This window comes from Anabas testudineus, chromosome 14 (assembly GCF_900324465.2).
Source record: "Anabas testudineus chromosome 14, fAnaTes1.2, whole genome shotgun sequence".
Taxonomy (NCBI): domain Eukaryota; kingdom Metazoa; phylum Chordata; class Actinopteri; order Anabantiformes; family Anabantidae; genus Anabas; species Anabas testudineus.
Window position 1 is genome coordinate 3,108,573 of NC_046623.1, and position 19,239 is coordinate 3,127,811.

The 19,239-nt window shown below is 41.2% G+C and overlaps 1 protein-coding gene across 3 annotated transcripts; it reads right to left on the minus strand.

Annotated features, from left to right (window-relative positions):
* Positions 1 to 1,329: 1,329 nt before the first annotated feature.
* On the minus strand, positions 1,330 to 7,284 carry slc37a4b (solute carrier family 37 member 4b). 3 transcript variants are annotated; one of them, XM_026373556.1, is made up of 10 exons: positions 7,086 to 7,284; positions 5,959 to 6,450; positions 5,640 to 5,872; positions 4,763 to 5,009; positions 4,048 to 4,200; positions 3,873 to 3,958; positions 3,674 to 3,787; positions 3,482 to 3,547; positions 3,165 to 3,303; positions 1,330 to 2,264 (listed from the first exon to the last, which is right to left on the minus strand). In XM_026373556.1, exons 2-10 carry the CDS (start codon positions 6,104 to 6,106, stop codon positions 2,098 to 2,100), a joined length of 1,353 nt encoding a protein of 450 aa, XP_026229341.1. In that variant the 5' UTR covers positions 6,107 to 6,450; positions 7,086 to 7,284; the 3' UTR covers positions 1,330 to 2,097. The 3 variants fall into 3 exon arrangements, with proteins under 3 accessions (XP_026229341.1, XP_026229342.1, XP_026229340.1); XM_026373557.1 differs by having other exon boundaries at positions 2,098 to 2,264; positions 6,967 to 7,092; XM_026373555.1 differs by lacking the exon at positions 7,086 to 7,284 and adding an exon at positions 6,578 to 7,075 and having other exon boundaries at positions 2,098 to 2,264.
* Positions 7,285 to 19,239: the final 11,955 nt, after the last annotated feature.

The window sequence follows — 19,239 nt, forward strand, 5'->3', positions numbered from 1 at the left end:
GACTTTATTGTTCCAGAACTTAGTACTTACTTGAAAAAGCTCATTAGAGAACATATGAACATAAAGGTAAATTGTTCAGAATAAAACTAGCAGTGGTTATCACAAATAATGTTTGATGAAATAAGAGTATGACTATAATCAACTATCATATGACTATGATCAGTTGATAATAGAGTAGTTTTGGTAAAGAGGAATCAAACATAACAGTACAAACACAGAAACTTTATTTAATTTATATACACGTATAAAAGAAAAGCTCCTCTAAAGATAAAACTGACAGGTTTAAGGACAAGTCTGCTTTAGTTCTGTCTCATGAGGGTTAATGTTTATCAAGTTTTATCCTCTAATTTAAAGTTTTACAAGTTGAAACAAACCAAAACGCGTTAAAGAGGTTTCAGCACCATGGACAGCTTCACACTGGACCACTCAGCTGCAGTCTTTTATTTTCTGCAGCAATTTGTACTTTTTCTCATTTTATGCTGCAGCAACGATGCTTCTTTATTATTATTATTAATAATAGTATTAATAGTTATTAGCAATCTCATTGATGATCTCGTTCGTCCTGACGTATCTTTGATGTAGTTTATTAGAACGCGTCCGACCTGAACGAGCTGTGATTGGTTGGTGATTGAGTCCACACTAAATCATGCACGTATTGTAGATAACTCTCTCTCTCTCTGTCTCTTAATAAATGCTCTAAACACAACCCGTCCTCTTCCTGTTTGCAACCATAAAACACCTTCTCCAAGCCGTTTTCTTCACTACAATAAAAACATATGAAACGGATGTTTTACCTTTTATTTTGAAGCTCGGTCCCGGTGAAGTCATGCATACGTCACACTTCAGCCCTCTACACGATCCGACAGACACTTTTTTTCTAGGAAACCAATTTTAAAGTGTGATGCAAGACACTGCAGACTTGTTAACTTCATTCCTAGAGCTTCATCTTTTGTTTCTTAAGATAGTTCATTTTGATCTGCTTTGGATCATGACTTGTGTGGATCAACATGACACAGTACAACAGTGCACCACTCATGTTATATATGATTCTGGGTTTTTACCTGAGCAACATATCAAATGCAGGACTATAAAGTGCTGTGTTAGTGCTTTGCCCAAGTAAAGCATCATGTTACACTTGCCAGTTTATTTTATAGTATATTATTTTTGCCAGTATGATTAGGAGATTTATAGAATTAGCATCCTAAAACAGACCTAATTGATAATACAGATATGCGAGCGCTAGTTTATGATGGCAAATAATTAAACAATAAAAACAAATAAAATCAAATAAAGAATTGGTCACAAAGGAAAAACACATCTCATACTGTAGTAAGTCAACAAGTCTTACCTTTATTACAACTTTTTAACCTTTTAAATACAGCATCACACTGTTCCAGTGCAGACCCCTTGTTATTAGAGCTGACACGACTCACAGATCTTGAAATGAGAAAGTTAACAATATATTACATATTAGAAGTGCTGGCAGTGACTAAACGCCTTTAGTAAAGGTTTAATGTATACTGATCCTTAATAACATGCCAAACTACAAAAGCTGACATGTCCTTAAGAACTGAAAGTGTTTTTCTGTATCATTTAGCACAAAACTGTGTAGAAAAATAACCTCTTCTCCAAATACTTCATTTCAGTGAAATGATCAAACTATTAAATTTTACAAATACTTGAGGTATTAGTAAAATGATCAATGACCATGACATATGCTACAACATTTGTGCATTTCTGTAGATGAATAATAGTCTAGAATATACAGAACCATCAGTAAACATTCATTAAGTTAAATATAGCCTGTCAAATCATTCCAGACTTGGATGTCTATGTTCTCCTCATATAGCACACGGCCATCATAAAAATGTCTCTACGTGAAAACTGCCGCTATGATGAAGTCAAACACTAAAGTATCACAGTTGTCTTTGTTAGGAGGTGGTTGTGAATCTAAATGCATTTAATGACCTGCACCTGAGTATCTACATCAACTCAATAAATCAGTGGAGTTGTATTCATGTGCAGTATTCTGCATACAGTACAAAAACACAGTCAGCTTAGTCGCATCACAGGTCATTCACTGTCGGCTCAGGTACGTTAGTCCGTTTTCTCAGCGATCCGTCCCATTTTGGTGCGCATGTTGCGTACGAGGAAGAACCCGATGGTCGTGATGCCCATTAGCACCTCAGCCACCCAGAAAGCCATGTCCCAGCTGTGCTTTTTGGCAACAGTGCTGAAGGGAAGCCCTGCCATGAAAGCCCCCACTGCAACACAAGAAAGATAGATGGCTGTTAGAGCTGGAATATAACTATGTATGGTACTGTGTATTATGTTTACACCTAATGTTAATCCACAACCCACTGTGTGATTTCACGAGAAACCGTGTTTACATGGGCTTTTCTGTGTTTTAAATAGAAGAGTGAAAAATGACTATGCACAGAAAAACTACACAATTGGCATTTATCTCTAATAATTATCTTGGCAATATCCCAAGCATAACTCTGCCAGCAGAGCATCTTGAAAATGCATCACTGCTTCACACTTTGTAAAGAACATGTGCTGTCGACTTGCCGTTTAGAAAAAACCTTGACCTTGGCTCTGGGCCTGGACCAGGTCAGCTCATGTTTTCACCCAAAACCACATCTAACTGGTCTCTGTGCATTTTTCTTTTTTGCTCAAGAGTGAACTGCAACTAACACAAAGCATCATTCTTAAATTTGCTACACAATTAAAATCTGTGCACGAAGCTGGGGCTGTATCATATCACATCATCCATGATGCATCGTCAAAGCTCTTCCCCATGATAATAATGTTGGTGTATGGTTAATATCAATAAATTTGACAACACGTTTGCATGTGTGTGGTAATTTGGGCATTTCACGAGCCAACAAACAGAACTAGCAGAGTGAAAGACTGAACCTTTAGGGTTTAAAGCAAATGATAAAATATGGACCAACGGTTTAAAATGAATTGGGGTTGCAAAAACATTAGAACCACCTCTAACATAATGCATTCCAGCACCATTCAACCACCCACTATGACGTCAGTAATAAACATGTAGTGGAATTATCAGTTTCTATAAAAACTGAAACAGCAGTTTGTAATAGTAGAAGTCACGACAGAGCCGTTGTAATAAACTGCATTAGAATGTGCAGACAGCTTACCATTAGCCATCAGGGCTACAACAGCATGAGAAGTTCCACAGAAATTTGAAGGAGCACTTTCACTGGCTATTACCCCAAATAAGGCAATTGGTCCATAAGAAGAAAATCCAAACATAGCACCAAGGAAGAGGATCCAGATCTGTGAAGGACAAAAACTCAATGTAAACCACTTAGGATGCTTTCCTAAGATTCAGTGAAGACATTTTAATTTCAATTCTATTCAGTTTATTTATATTGTGCAAAATCACAACAAAAGTCATGTCAAGGCACTTTACATTTGTTTTTCTTGCCATTAATCCCATAGAATTGCACTGTACCTCTTTTTCTGACACCCCAGTGAGAACAGAGACTGGATGAATGGCTTGGACCCAAAGAGGAGCCTCCTGAACAAAACAAACAAAAACAACAACATCAACAATAAAAAAACAAACTCCTTTTCAATGCTCCAATCAAGTAAATATCCCCTACTTCACACAGTGAAAAGAGTAACACAGTGTTGGATTAGTTACCTTTGGGATTTCAGGTGTGATGGTGACTCTGAACAGGTACATGGACACATACATACCAGCCATCATGAAGATGAGCAGGCCATGGCGAGGGTTGCCGTGGGTGCCCAGACCTTTCTGTTGGCAGGACATTTGGAACACTGTAATTTAATTATTGACCCCCCCGATGGTTTTCTTTAACAAATGTGCACCCGTTACTCACCCGAGCTACAGCTCTGTCTGAGATGAACCCTGCTGCCAGGCTGCCCACAAAACCTCCTACCTCCAGGGCGCTCATGTAGGTGCTTCCTGTTAGAAACGCAGCTCGTGTCAGCACTCTCCCACCAATTAGATGACATCAGAGATTGTGAGAAGCAGCACGTAATTAAAGTGCATACCCATTAAAGCGGTCTGGCCTTTCTCCTGCATGAGGAACAGCTGTCCCCAGTCAGTGGCGGCCGTCTTCACCCCAAACACCACCAAGTAACCCAGAGACAGCACCCACAGGAAAGGGGAGAGGAGGAATTCGCTTAGCGTGCTCTCCCTGCTGCCTGGTCACGAGAGAACAGTTCACTTACTTTTTGTTGCTACTGTAAGCACAATAAAAAAGCGGAAACCAGAAACAATTTGACATCATTGCTGTTATGACAAACCAATGTACTTCTCTCTGAAAATTATAAATACTGCGTCACTTGTATATGCTGTGGAACAGGCTTCCTCTGTCAGCCGTTTCATTCATTCTCTCAGCTCCTACGTGCGGCTGTGTTTCTGTGATGCGACTACAGCTGCTGTGCTGTATGGTTGATCCTGCTCACTTCTGTGTAATGACGCGTGAATAATTTGAGGATTTGTGGGCTCGGCTGAGACCTGTCTGACTTCTCAACGAGGTCACAATGATCTGATTTATCAAACACATGACAGTGAGCTCTGACAAACCCTGCACACTTTTGAAGTCTTAGCACGTATGCAGGCAATGTTGGCTAATACCACAAGTGAGAGTACTGGGGCGAACGTACAGGCAGCTAAAGAGGCATCATGTGACTACATGCTGTGGGGTAACCTTCTTCAGATATACAGGAAGTGGCTTCACTACCTGCTGTTTTCATTGCTTACCTCCCTTCGCCGCCTTCTTGGACGCTGCCTCTACGCTGGGCAGGCCCACGTCCTTTGGCTCATTCTTTACGAACACCAGACAAACAAATGAGAAGGCGGCACAGAAAATGCCCGACATGGTCAGGATAGTTCTCCAGTCGTAGTACTGCAGGAGCACCGTGACCATGATTGGACCCAGACTCCCAGCCAGGTTCATGCTGCAGGACAGCACGGCCCACCATGTTCCAAACTGGGAGGGCTCGTACCACTGATGGAGACACACAAGAGAGAACAATCAGAGAAGAGTCAACGGTTTCAAAATCTCACAATGGTAGGAGCTGAGTCGAACAATGCAGACTTATTTTTACCTTCACATACATGCTTACAACAGCAATATGATGTTTGTTGTTCATACTCATTTGTTTTGATGCTGTAACTTCCTGATTCACACAGTTCAGTGGTATAAACATATACACAGCAGAACACAGTACAAAAGTTTGATCCAGTCTTTCTCTGTGAAATAGAATCACACCTTATCGTGATGTTAACTCTCAGTGGACAAACAGGATGTGGAGCTGTAGCAAACTGGTTAAAGCTTGGCGCTGTTCAAAATGTTTCCTCTCGCTGGAGAAGGAAAACACCTTTGGTCAAAGTGGTTTCTATTTTGGAACAATCTACTGAGGATCGTCTATAAATACATTCTCCAGTAACTTGAACCCTACTTCCCCACTGCACACTGAACACATGCCAAAGCCTATTTATTCCCCAACCTTCTGAAACACTGCTACTTTAACTTCACGTTATACCCCTTCCCGAGCTGCTCAGAACACAGGCACCAACAGGCCGCCTGTGTGCTGGACAGTGGTTCTGCGTACGTTTACTGACAGAATGTAACTACCTTGCGCAGCACCTTCCCACATGGGGGCCAGCCACAGCCCTGTCCCAGGCCATTGATGAACCAGAGCAGTGAGAACATGGAGACAGTGGAGGACCAGGAGAAGGCTACGTTGATGCCCCCAACGACGAAAAGACCAATGGAGAAAAGCCAGCGGGCGCTGATCTGATCTGACAGCACTCCACTGATGAACTTACTGATGGCATACGCCATGGTTTGGCTGCTGGTGATCAGACCTGCAAACACATCATACTATTACAGCAATGCACATAGACAGAGAGACAATACAGAAAGAGACATGCTGTTAATGCTTCTGCTTTACCCAAGTCATCTTTGTCCAGCTGAATCTCCTCCATCACAGAGGGCATGACGAAGGAGAAAGTCTTCCTGTTGAAGAAGTACAGCGAGTAGCCGGTGAACATGCAGATGAAGATGACGACGCGATAGTAGCCGTAGCCTGTGGCCCCCATGACTGCAGCTTATCCAACAAAGCCTAGAGCAAAACGTCCAAAGATGACAAGGAAGTAATGTTTCTTCAGTGGATTCTTGTTGGGTCCTCTGGCATCTAGATTATCTTCAGTCCAGTCTGTTATCAGCAGCTGCTGATCTCAGCCAAAAGTCACCAGTGTCGACTAGCTGTTTACTCTGAGACAATGGTAATAAGAAACACAGTGCAGCATGAGTTGGGCGGGACCGATGAAACCTTTTCCATGAGGAGAAACACTCTTGAAGGCTGGGTGTTTGTGTCTGTCTGTCTGTCTGTGAGGCTGCTGCTTGTGGAGGTGAGGACAGCAGGACGGGACCTTAGAGCAGCCTGAAAATGAAAGAAACAAAGGAAATGAGACTTATAACAGAAGCAAAACAGCTGATCATTGTACAATCGCAGACACTTGGCTGAGTTTCACACAGACACGCTCTAAGATTAAACGTGACACACGTACATGCTCTCACAGCAGCAGATCTGTGGTCTTCACACAGTGGGTTCAGTGTTGTGGATGCTGTGTGATGGCCACCTGACCCCAGCCTGGAGTGACCTGACCTCCCTTCCCTGCAGCAGGCAGCACTCTCATGCTGGAAATGTCACGGTTCTTAAGTTGAACTGGCCTCGTATCAGGTGTCAGGGACCTGAACCTGCTGTAGCACACAGACCTGACTGCAGCCATTTTTAAATCACTCGTGTGAAGTGTGCTAACACTGATGTTAGCTTACAGCATGCTGCCTGCTCTGTTAGCTCTGACTAATAGGTTAGAGTTACGTGTTCCTCAGCATGTGACCGTAGATCACAGACAGCGGCCTGTGCTGGAAAAGGCGTTAAAAAGACCCAACAAACCCCAAACGAGTGAATGAGTGGACAGCAGCGCAGATGCTAACGCGGTCAGTCACTGGACTCTCACTGCGTCGTTCGTCTACATTTGACCAAACGCCGACATTAAGCTCATGGTGACGTACTTTCCTGGTGGCCTGGGGAAACCCTCTGATGCTCAGCACCCCCTGACGCGGACCCTCCACCGTGTCTCTGCTCCGGTGTGCAGCTGCTCAGCTGTCATCCGCGTCCCCGTCTCCGAGCCCATCCACGTACGACGAGGACGACGCGCGTTCACGAACGCGTAGCTCGAAAGCGCGTCGCCGCGGCACCCGGAGACGAGGAGCCGCCGTGGCAGAAGGAAGCTCAGGTCAAAGTTCACCAAGGACTGCTGCACGATGGCTCCTCTGCAGTCCACTACTGGACTAGTTTGTTACTCTGACAGCAGCACACTTCATTTGAGGATATAACTGATGTTCGTGCTCGACTTTTTTCTTTTGCAGTAAGATCTCCGGCTTGATCTCCCACTGCTCGCTGCTGCCCCCTTCTGTCTGCTGGAGGCAGGAGGAGACATGCTGCCAAAAAGTGTGCACATGCGCAGTCAAAGGACGTTCATCTTCATAGTCACAAAGCAGAGTTCATGAAGGTAGATGAAAGGTCACAGTGCTGCAGCATCTCTAGATCTGCAACTGAAAATCCACCTGACTGGAGTGACTAAGGTGTTAGCTGCTTATTATGTTGGAAATGATAGAGAGAAATTCAAAGAACCATAAATGAGTGGGGAAACTGAGCACAGATCTAATGAGCAACACAACTAAAACACATACATGAATATTACAGATATTCAAGTCTTTTTTTGTATCAACACATTTTCTTTTCTGTTTACATCTTATGTGCAGTCCTGTGTGTACCAAGACACGTTTTACCAATAGATGGCGCAATAGTGATGTATTATTAGCAGCTGATGAATTAGTCTGACAGAATCAACCACAAGATTTATTTATGTGTAAAATAACACAACAAGTGTTGTTGTGTATTTCCCTCTTAATAATCTGCAAGGAACTAGATTCATATTGTAAGATTTCAGTGACTAATAGCTGACAACACTATGATGTTCTAGCTGGCTGTGATACTATTACACTACCTACTATTAAATGGTGTGTAGTGACCACCTGCTATAGTTTGCAATGCAAATGAATAAAGCTATAAATTCATTCCCTCTATGCAGTATATGTTTTGTTTGTTTTACTATTTAAACAAGGCAGAAACAATAGAATCCTCTATGTGCAACGTACAGATAAATATACTGCTGAACCACAGTATTACTGCACAAAACCTGGGTGTGTGTGTGTGTGTGTGTGTGTGTGTGTGTAATCTCTGAGGTTAAATTCAAGCATTTATTGCAAACAACTAGAACTTCCATGACACATTTGCTCTATACTGCCTCGTTTTATTTAAAGAATAGGAGACATAAGCATGTACTGTTTCAGCACAGGCAATTTTACTAAACAGGCTTCTTCTGCAGGTTTTACCACTGACTCCTGTAGAGTGCAGACTGTTTCCAGGTCATCACCTCACATAGCTGATAAAGTGCTATTTATTATAAAACCATTCTACCATGATACATCCACAAAGCAGGCTGCTTTTAATGAACTCTCATATTAATTATAAGTTCATTTTAAATACCAAGAAGACAAAATGTTTGTATTCACTAAAGCAAAACCATCTGCTGTCTACGTACAGCACATGTTTTTAAGTAAACCTAATGAATATAATGCAGTGAGTACTTACTTTACATAGATTGTTTTTTTCAGATGCCTCTTGTTAAAGAAATCTTAAGGCTTCCTGATAAAATAAACCCTGACTAACTGGCTAACTACTTACAGGCTGTCGCTCTGTATCTGTATCGATATTCCCTTCCACGTCCGTAAAATAGCATATTAGCATAAAAGAAGAGAAATAATGAGGCTGGGATCATCACATCTGTGCAGATGAGCCACAGGGGGAAAAGAAAAAGTCACTCTACTTGTTCAGTTGACTCCTACCAACAGCAATCACGGCCCAGGTTTACCTTCACATCCCAATTAAAACATCAAACTCAGTAGCTGCTGCTGGAGACTTGCCAGGCCCATTACCTGCCTGTCCTTCCCTCTCTCCTAGCTCCATGTTTTGGACGAGGAACTACTTCCTGCTCATTACAGGTTGCCTGCAGATCCAATTTACCTGCTGACTATGTAGCACTGTGTCAGTCACGCTTAGTTCCCACCTCGTCTTCTTTTTCTTTTAAATAATAAAAGTCAGTTTCATTTAATGGTGTTTGAGAGAAATGGAGCCTTAAAATACAGACGTTTTATTGTACAGACATAAGATTTATTGTGTATCTGTAATATTTAAAGTTTCTCCTGCATCACAAGTCGTAGCTGGACACACTGTGCAACTGCTCCCCTGCATGAGGTCTAGCTCACATAGGCAGCTCCTCCACTTTATCCCCCTAAGGCTGCAGGGCAGACACCAAAGGGAGGTGAGAACGCAGATCACAGGTGCAGAGGCGAAACGTACACTAGATGGAAATTTAATAAAAATGGAAATTTCTCTCAAGAGTTCTAAGAAGCAATTTGAGGAGATGCAGAGCAATGTTTGGATAATTGGATGGTATAAGCACGCTGATGGGATGTGTTGATTGTTTACTGAATGGAGGCAGCAGGTCTTGGTACTCCTGAGTTATTAAACCCTTGCGTGTTGTTTGTGAACATGTAATTGCTTACCAACAGAAGCACTGACATGGGAATGGATGGTCGTATCAGTGCAGCACCGACTTGCATTATTGTAAGTGTGGCTGTGCCTCGAGTTAAATGCTGCACTGAAGAGGTCCGTCAATCACAATCAAAGCCTGTTATGATGAGGCACATGCTCGACTGTCGATAAGTTACTTCTCTCTGTGCAAACTGTAATGATAAACAGGAAGGAGTACAATTATGATTAGACCATAATTACTGGATGTTCGCACCATCATAAATTAGTCAGCTAAATTATGCAGAAAAATCACAGCTGGCACAAGTGTGAATAAATTAATGAGAAAATTAATCAGAGTGGACTGTGGTGAATGATAGCATGGAATAGTAATGCTCAAGAGAGGTGGAGAGCAATAGCTCTCTGTACAAATCAATTCATCTCAAGACTCTGTGGTTCACCATTTATGAGGCGATCAATCTCCAAATATATAGATGACAGGAGTTTAATAGTCGTAAACCACTGTGTGGAGAGAGAAATGATGTTAGAATTCCCATGTAGAGTCAGAGTGTCTCCTCATTACACTGATCAAACAATGAGCTGGTTTAAATGTCAGTCATGGCGCGGGCGAACCTGCCACGCAGCTCCTCACAGAGGCTGAACGGCATGTGCACTCCTCGATTCTCTTTATTTAGATTTTATTATTGAATTAACAAATGAAACCCGTCGCTCTCCATCCAGCAGCAGCGAGTTAACATTTACAGAGGCTGCGGTGCGAGACCAAACGATTGAGTGTCACACTTTAAAAATGGGATGTGAGAAACAGAACTAGGTAATGAGATGTGTGACACCTGACATGGCGTCAGCTTGAACGAGACTTCTGCAGCTCTATGAGGTCATGGTCGACGCCAGCAGGGCAACAAGCTCCCAACTACAATGCAAACACGTTGAATGTTCAGGGGCTAATTACCTGGTGCTAATAGTGTTTTTTGGCAGGAAGGTAGAGTTGGTGAGAGAGGGTTATATCTGCATCTGTTATAAATAAAAATACATGCTTTGAACATATATATCTCGCTATTAGTTTGTTCATGAGTCAGTCTCTGTCCGGAAAAGTAGATTTTCCAATATTTGACACACTAACCATACATGTTTCTTTGTCTCACACACGTAATATTAATAATAATAATAATAAATACTTAAATGTATGCTCTCCTTGTAGCAAATGTCCTCTGTGTCAGTTCTGCTTCATATTCTTTTATATCTTCTCAGATGTATTAAACATTTCTGTTTTTTTTTTTTTTTTTCATTCCTTTAATAAAACCCACAAAGCTTGACGTACTGTAATTTGAACCAGGACAAATTCAATCATGTGAGACTGCAATCAACTGAAAATGATTCTTTCAGTAGCAGTGATCCTAAATTGAACAAAAGAACTGAGGAGGCACAGTTGTTGTTGTTGTTTTTAGCCACGCAAGTCATTCTCCTAAAATGGTGAGAAACATACATCATCTATAACTCTATCTATAACAACAAGCTGGTTGTTTATGTTATTTCAGGCAAGCACCATGTTAGAAATTGGAAAAGGTTCCAGTGTGCCTGCCTTTCATTAGTTTGTTGTCACTGTGTGCTGTGGAGGTGCCGCTGTACAGTGTCTGTTCTCCAGTGCAGTGGTTTTGTTTCCCTTACACAAAATGAGTGAGTACACAATTAAAGTAAAAGAGAGCTTTATTTTAATTTTATCAAAACATGCACGTAACACATCATATAATTTCAACTAATCTTGCTAAGTAAATTCTAATCAATATTAAGGGTGCGTTACTAAAATCCTGCCAGCCTGATGAAGATAATTGATTTAATGCATTGTAATGATAGCAGTGCATCCCAGTGAATGGGTAAATGCTCAGAGAATAATGTTGAGTTTGGTGGGAGTCTCTGTTTGACGTCAGGCAAGTTGTTGTGTCTTGTTTCAGTGGAAACAACCACAACATATAATCACCAACGCGGCAAACCAGTTTAATTTACTCTGGTAAAATCATCCAAACCCTTCATATATATATGTATATATTTACACATGCTGTACACAAACCCTCAGAATGCTCAGCCTGTTTTTTTTACATTTACCTCACCCTGAACATGCCACTGACGATGCTGCACACGATGCACCGTGCTTCGAACACTGCATAACTGAGCCATCACTTCAGCTCCAGCAGTTCCTCCTTGTTATGGATGTGAGAAGTTGAGAACTAATAACAACTTGACACCCACACATAGGCTGCTTGTTGAATATGCATGAGAGAGATAATCTGTGGCAGAAGGTTGAGGAAATGTGTGTGTCTATTAAAGTTGTGCACAGTTTTCTTTGTGTCCGGATGTTCAAAGATCACTGTGACTGCTTACTGCTGCACGCAGTTAATTCCACTTATTAAACGTTAATGATATTAAATGTATATATTAAAATATTTCTGTTATGCATGATGGACAATTGTGTTTTTAATACATATTAAATTAAATTATGCTTATTTCTCTTCACAGTAATAATTAATGTTACCATGATGAAGTTTACTTTTGAATTCAGTCTCTACCCTCTAGGCTTTTATAAGTTCCTGGAACTTTCATAAACACAGCTGCAGATTTTACGAGAAGTTCAGAGCATGAACCCAAAGAGGAGTTGACATTACAAACTCGTATGAGATTTCAGCCTTTGAACATTTGCTTCTGTCGATGTGAAGAGTTTGTCTGCGACCGATTACGGCCGTGAAAGCTATGAACATGCTATTTTTCCTGACACAGGGCATGTCCAGCACCAAAGAAAAACCGTGCGAGGAAAAAGTTTGTCTCCACTAACCTGAGCTACCCAAAATACACAACACTGCAAATATTAATATACATACCTCTAACTGAAGAAGGTCCTAGTAGAAGTCGTTGATATTTTGCAGGGAAATGGGGTTTGGTGGCATTTGTATGCATTATCAGGGTGTCCTACCATTTTTGATCATTTATTAGTCAACTTGCAGATAAGCATCCTGACTGTGCAGCAGCAACACTAAGCTGGAGACATAACTGCAAACATTTAATTTGATCTCGTAAAGTGAATCATGCAGATTGTTTTTTAACAGGAAACATGAGCGTGCTTGTATTGGCATGTGCTGGTGTATCGTGTGTGTGTGTGTGTTTAGCAGTGTGCAGGTGTTCACAGCAGTCAACTCATGAATATTTAATTCTTATTTGTTGTGAAATAAAGCAGTGAAATGTAAATTCTCATAAAAAGGTAAAACAGCCATGTTCATATAAGAGCTGGAAAGAAGCGTGTGGAGACTTCCTCCACTACATGTCAGCAGGAATCCTCCTGTGATTGAGTCATATGTAGAATTAAAGTGGAAAAGACCGATTGCATGTTTCGAAACATCTTTACTGTGATGTCTAGCTGATCACTGCCACTGTTCTCTGTATAATTTGTACTGATACTACAAATAAAGTCGGGATCCTTCAAATGCAGCCAAGATTTCTTTCTACAGCATCCTCAGAGAAATGAGACACCGAGCTTCATTTATAATATCAACGATTTCCTGGGTTAAGTTCAGAGGAAAGTTTCTTAAATGAATGAAGCAGAGTGCACGAAGCACAATACTGCACTAGCTCACCAGAGAACAGGGTTGGATGTGGTTATGTTTTAAATGTTAACTGATGCATTGTTGTGTCTAAAGTCACTTTTTTAACAGCCTTTTTCTAACATGTCTCAAGTGCTGAGACACACAAAACATAAGAGAGCTAAGCACATCACTGATTATAGAGTCGAATCTGACTGTACCGATCTACAACATTACCAACAGCGTGGCCATGATGTCTGGGATTCATGTTTCCTCATGTTTCCCCTTCCTCTGCAAGACCCTTAGCTTTCAGAAGACTATAGTCTAAATCATGTTATTTCTTTATTGTATTCTTTATTTTTTCATTCTCCAATGAGAACTTTTCAGTTAAACACCAGAACATTTGCAGAGAGAGAAAATCCCATTAATTTCCTCAACAAGGGCGGCAGATGAAAAGCAGATAAACTCAGAACAAAACTACTTCTGTAAGATTAGTGTAGATTGTACATGGTGCATGGAAAAAAGGTCCATAGCCACGGGTAATGTACACACAAGGTACACTCTAAACCAATAAATATTTGTAGAGAAAGGAACATTCTGGACCTTTAAGTTGTAAAATAAATATCATTGCAGTTGTGTTGCATTTGAAAGAGCTCACCACAAGACTTTTACCACCACGACAAATAACAGAATAGCGTGGTGATACTTCACAGAGAGAACGTCCACCTTGTGCAGCGTTTAGGCAAACGACACCAGCAAATAGCATTCTGTGGCACATTTTCAAGGCATGATTTATACCACGGGCAGGTCCGGGATGAATCATTTTGACAGTGAGGCAGTATCACTGTCATGTAGGAATGAGTCCCAAACACCTATTGACTAACTATTTTATGTTGCGAGATGGGCCTTCACGTGTATCTGTAGGTGCCAGCTCTCTCTCAATTTGCCCCGAATGTTATTTGTCATGTGTGACTTTATATTGGCCGACACCAGCTTTGTTTTAATTGCATAGCATCAGTCCAGGCAATGACCTCAAGGCTCAACAACATCATGAGAATAATTACTGAATATTCAGTGTTAATAAGAGCAGAATTTATGATTGAAGCCCAGTTACGCAGAAACAATGTTGTTGAGGTCAGTGTCATGAGGACCGTTGCTGCAACAGCATGAAACAGTTGAGCTTTACTGGGATGGAGCTTGTTTGTTTTGTTTATGATTTATATATAATATATCATGTTAAAAGACACTTGATAAACACAGAAATGGCCTCATAACAAAATGACTGCAGGTTAAATGATGTAAATTGATGAGTCAAGGGTTACAATACAAACTGTGAGGCTCATCAGCATCAGCAGTTTCCAGGAAGCACAATAAGCAATAAACACGTGTTTCCTCAGAAAGCCACATGCAGTAGGAGGAAAAAATGTTAGATTGATTTCTGGAAGTGTTTTCATCATCGATGGCAAAGTCATTTATGAAGCAGCTTGGGCTGTTTGTCCTGTCGAAAATAACCTGCTTCTCAGTAGCTGATTTCAAACTGAGTCCTCGAGCGGATTTGTAAAGAGCTTTCTGAGGTTTCAAGCTGCTCTTTTGTGAATCATTACCAGCAGAGAGCAAGATTTGTCTCAATTTCCTCTTTTAAAATTTGCTGCAGCCTTTTCGATGCAGGCTGCACACGTTTAAAATCAAACGCTGGGAAGGAGAACATGCAGCGGATATTAGCTCCTCGTGCAGAGACGCGGTTCACGACGACGTGTGCTAAAGTGATTACTGCTTTATGATGTTTTTCTGCGCTGCAACGTAATTAGAATGATATGTGGGCAGAGGCTGCTATGAAGGCCAAAACAAGAAAACCACACTCCTGTCCTCCTTATTGAAGGGCCCTGCAGCTGTGCACTGCAATTTGTCATGGCAAAGGGTCCTGATGAAGGTGTTACCCTGGCTGTGGGAGCTGTTGAAGCATAATGATCACGCCTCTCTTTATGCTCATATCCATATAGATTATCGAGGCATGGTGATTTATTAGAGGCTGCCACAGCAGCAGGACGTGTGCTGCAGCACCTCCTGAAACAAATGCGCTCAAGCAGATTAACAATTCACAAAGTTAAAGCACTAAGTAAATGCTCGTGTGTGAGGCGAGGAATCCACAGCGGAGACGCTTCTTCCTGTGCCTGTTGTGATTACAGTGATCATAATGTGTTTTATTGTGGCTCTTTATGGGTTATGAGGGTAGATAGTGAAGTAGATTTAAATGGGATAAAACTAAACTGCTGGCTGCATTAAGAGCAGTACAGTCTCTCGCTCTAGGAAATAAAAAGAGTCTTTGTTGTGAGCAAGCTCGTCAAACTTGACAGCAGTATCAATTTAGGCAGAGGAGGGGGTTGCACAGGGAGGCCTGGAATGACAGTGAAGGTCCTCAGGAGGTTTCACTGAGGAGTAACGCTCAGTTAATTACTGCCATTATTTCCCCAGGCTACTCCCGCCATCTTTTTGCTACGTTTTGACAAATAAACACAGCGTTATTTGTCTCCCTATGTTCAGGGAGGATGTCAAAATGAAAGCCGGAGGTCTCACTTAATGAGGTGCATGTGCATAGCTTCAGAGTTAAGAAGCACGCTGGCTGCAGAGAGGCGCTGCCAGAGTTTGGATGTTTCTGTTGACCAATGCTGAAAAGATGCTACGCAAGCAAAAGGGTTTCTGTGGATAAATACTGTATACAAATGAGAGTATGATGAAGAGAAATAATCCTAAGCCGGTCCTCCTGGAGCTCACTGGTGTTTCTTTTACTGAACTTCATGGATGAGGCTGAAATCATTAACAACAGCCAGTGGAACAAAACCAGCTGAGGTGGAGTTAGAACTGTTTCCTCTATCCTCTATCTAACAACCACATATGTTGTTTGTTCCTACCCTTTGAGTCAGAAACCCAACCTAATAGTTAGAAGGAGACCCCTTCTTGAAGTCACCTTCACCTGACATATAAAACATGGCTTCCTCTATAAGCTCTGCAGGAGACGAGCTGTCTGCAGACTTGCTGCCCACGTCGCTCCGTCGCACTAAGCCCTGCCTACCAGTCTGGAGTTGATGGCACCAGTGTAAACACATAGGAGAAGATGCTGAGAGTGTCTCTATATTTCATACACTGCACATATGTCAGTTCAAATCCAACCTGTAAAACACAACAGCATTTTCTCGTTGCTCTTTCTTTTTTCTTTCCATTTTATGTGTAATGCACCACTTGTCATCATCATCAATACCTGTGACCTACGGGCCAGGCCTTTTTAAATTTTAATATCATTATCATTTTTATCTTCTGGGCTCCATTTGATCACTCATTGTTTTCACTTCTGGAGTTTGTTCTTGCCTTTGCATTAGTTCTTTATTGTCAGCCACTTTAATCCAGGACTTAACGTGTTACATTTGTCTTGTTCACTCGTCGACAAGAACGTGTTTCCAGACAAAAACTATCACAAAATGTTTATTAAAGGAAATTTTCACTTGTGTTCACGGTGAACTTACATCACATTTGTGAGTGTGTGCTAACTTACGGACGATGCCATCAGCGTGTGAGAACTGCGGCGTTATCTAAATGAATTATTAAAAGGCACATTCAGTAGACGTTCATCTGATTAGTGCTTCACTTCTTTTCCAGAGCAGTTTAATCCAGTTCAGAGCAGAAACAGCAGCAGCTTTATTAATCCACAGTAGCAGTGCACAACTCTTTGGAAACAAACAAACAAACAAACAAACAAAGGATCAGAATGAGGTTGAACCTTCAGCTTTATTAAAACTGTTTCAGGAGTTTGACTAATAACTGGGAAGGAAGGGGAAGGTAGTGAGGCAGCAGTGGAAGCTGCTGCTAAACATCAAGTATTTATAACCTGCATACAAAGCAGTGACAACGTGTCCCCTCAGTCGATCTTTACATTTAAAACCTTGTCCAAATAGCATGTGATACAGAATTTATTTGGTGTAGCATGATATTAGGTATACTTGAATGTTTTTTAAAGTGGAACATCAACAGTTTGATGGTTATATTGATGACAATATCTACTTTGTGGTAGATTCACTCAGCTTAAATTCTCAGTATGTGACCATAAAGGCACAGAGAACATATTTAGAATGGTGGAACATACATTTATATTGCATGATAATCTTCAAAGTGATCTGTTGATAAGAGAATATTTACTAATGGAATATTAAAACAGATATGAATAACTTATATTGAATTAAATTATCACTGCCTGGTATGATGCAAGCAGCATTCATGGAAGTGCAGTGATGCTCAGTATGTATGTATACAGATATTGATCGTATCTGAAGTCCATCCTGAGCGACATGAAGTGAGGTTCTTTGTGAAGTAATTGCTAGCTCACAAAGTTTGGTTTTCCAAGCACCTTCCTGAACACTAACTTCTAATGTAACGTGAGCCAAAGTCATTGTTCAAATATTTATTACAGCTCATTTATAAAAAACCAAAACCTGTGTGCAAAGAAGAACAGGTTCAAAGTGACCTCTTGGGAAGTGAACGCATCTACAACTTAAATCTGTTTGTTATTCCACTGTTCATTTTGCTGCACAAAGGCTGGAGAAGCAGCTGAAGAATACCAACTGAGCTGAGGAAGTGATGTGTTTGCTGATTTGGGAAAGCCTTGCTCTGAGCTTCTTTGTAAAGGGTGAATTAACACAATTGTTAGGCTGCTCATTGAGACACCCAGAGACGAAATGCTCGGCCATTCAGATGGGCTGAGCTCGGTTTTGTTCTCTCTCTCTCTCTCTCTCTGCCAGTCTCTTTTAACACCCTTGCTGCGGTTTCAGCAGGCTGTTGTCTGGTAACAGTCACAGTGACAATGTGTAGATGATGCTTTACCATTTGGGAATCCCTCTGGCTAAACAATCATTTCTGCTTTGCTCAAAATAACATATTAAGGAGACGAAATCAGACATCTCTCTAAAGTACCACTGTTGCTGACTTTCCAAATCGCAAATCTCTGTGTCTTTCAACTTCTGCGAGGTTTATAAATAAAGATCTTTGTGTTCCCAGCTTTGTGCTGTTCTTTTGTGATTACTTCTTCCTGTAGCAAGCGCATATTTAGGGCAAAGCAGGGCTTTGCCCTAAATATTGCCTTCACCCCTCTGGAGAACAACTTCCAGGAGATCTGGATGTCTGTCAAAATCCATACAGGGTCCCCAGGCGTCTTGACCTACTTGTTTCTTTTGCGAGGCAAACTGTGGAGACATACAGAAACAGAAAATAGTTCATAAAGAATCCAATCATCGCTGCCAGCAATCCCATCAAACGGTGGAACACAATGATGTGTTATTCTGTCAGAACCAGAATTCATTCAGATGAAGGTAAGTGAACCCACCACCTCACACTGATTCACCACATGTCAGTTCATGAACCAGCCCCTGAAACAACACTCCCACAGCATGAGGGAAAACACTTGCTCACGGATACAGGTACCATTTGAAAATCATTTGTACTTTTCAGGTCGGATGGGGACATTTCAGTATATATTTGTGAACACTGGATTGAGATAGACACCAAAGTAGGTGCTGCAAAATTATCTATTACAAAAATGGAAAAACTACCATCTATACCTGTGTTCAAGGCATTTCATCAAGAGGAAAGACACACACAAATGCCCATCATTTCACTTTGTTGTCTGTCTTTTGTTTATTTTTTCTTTATTAAAGTTTACAACATGTCCAGGAAAATAAAGACATGCAGCCCACAAATCACTGTAATTGAAAAATGTAAAGGTCAAAATTGCAACTTGGAAAGGCCACCGCTGCTGCATCCTCATGCTTCCATTTTGATGAAGGGACCACGTGTCTTGTTTGTTTCTGCAAGGGCCGCATCACAATGAAAAAAACACGCATTTTCATAAGAACTCCTGATGTGCTGTCAATTTTTAGAAGCATGACATTTGTAGACATTCATCTTTCCTATGCACTTTAAATGCAACTTGTAGATTTTC

Bases quoted from the DNA above. Each gene is read 5' to 3' on its own strand.
- slc37a4b (XM_026373556.1), bottom strand. From the start codon at position 6,106: ATGGGGGCCACAGGCTACGGCTACTATCGCGTCGTCATCTTCATCTGC. The intron at 3,548-3,673 runs GTAACTAATCCA...TGTTTTGTTCAG, and splicing joins TCACACCTGAAATCCCAAAG to GAGGCTCCTCTTTGGGTCCA. The intron at 2,265-3,164 runs GTAAGCTGTCTG...CTTGTGTTGCAG, and splicing joins TGTAGCCCTGATGGCTAATG to TGGGGGCTTTCATGGCAGGG.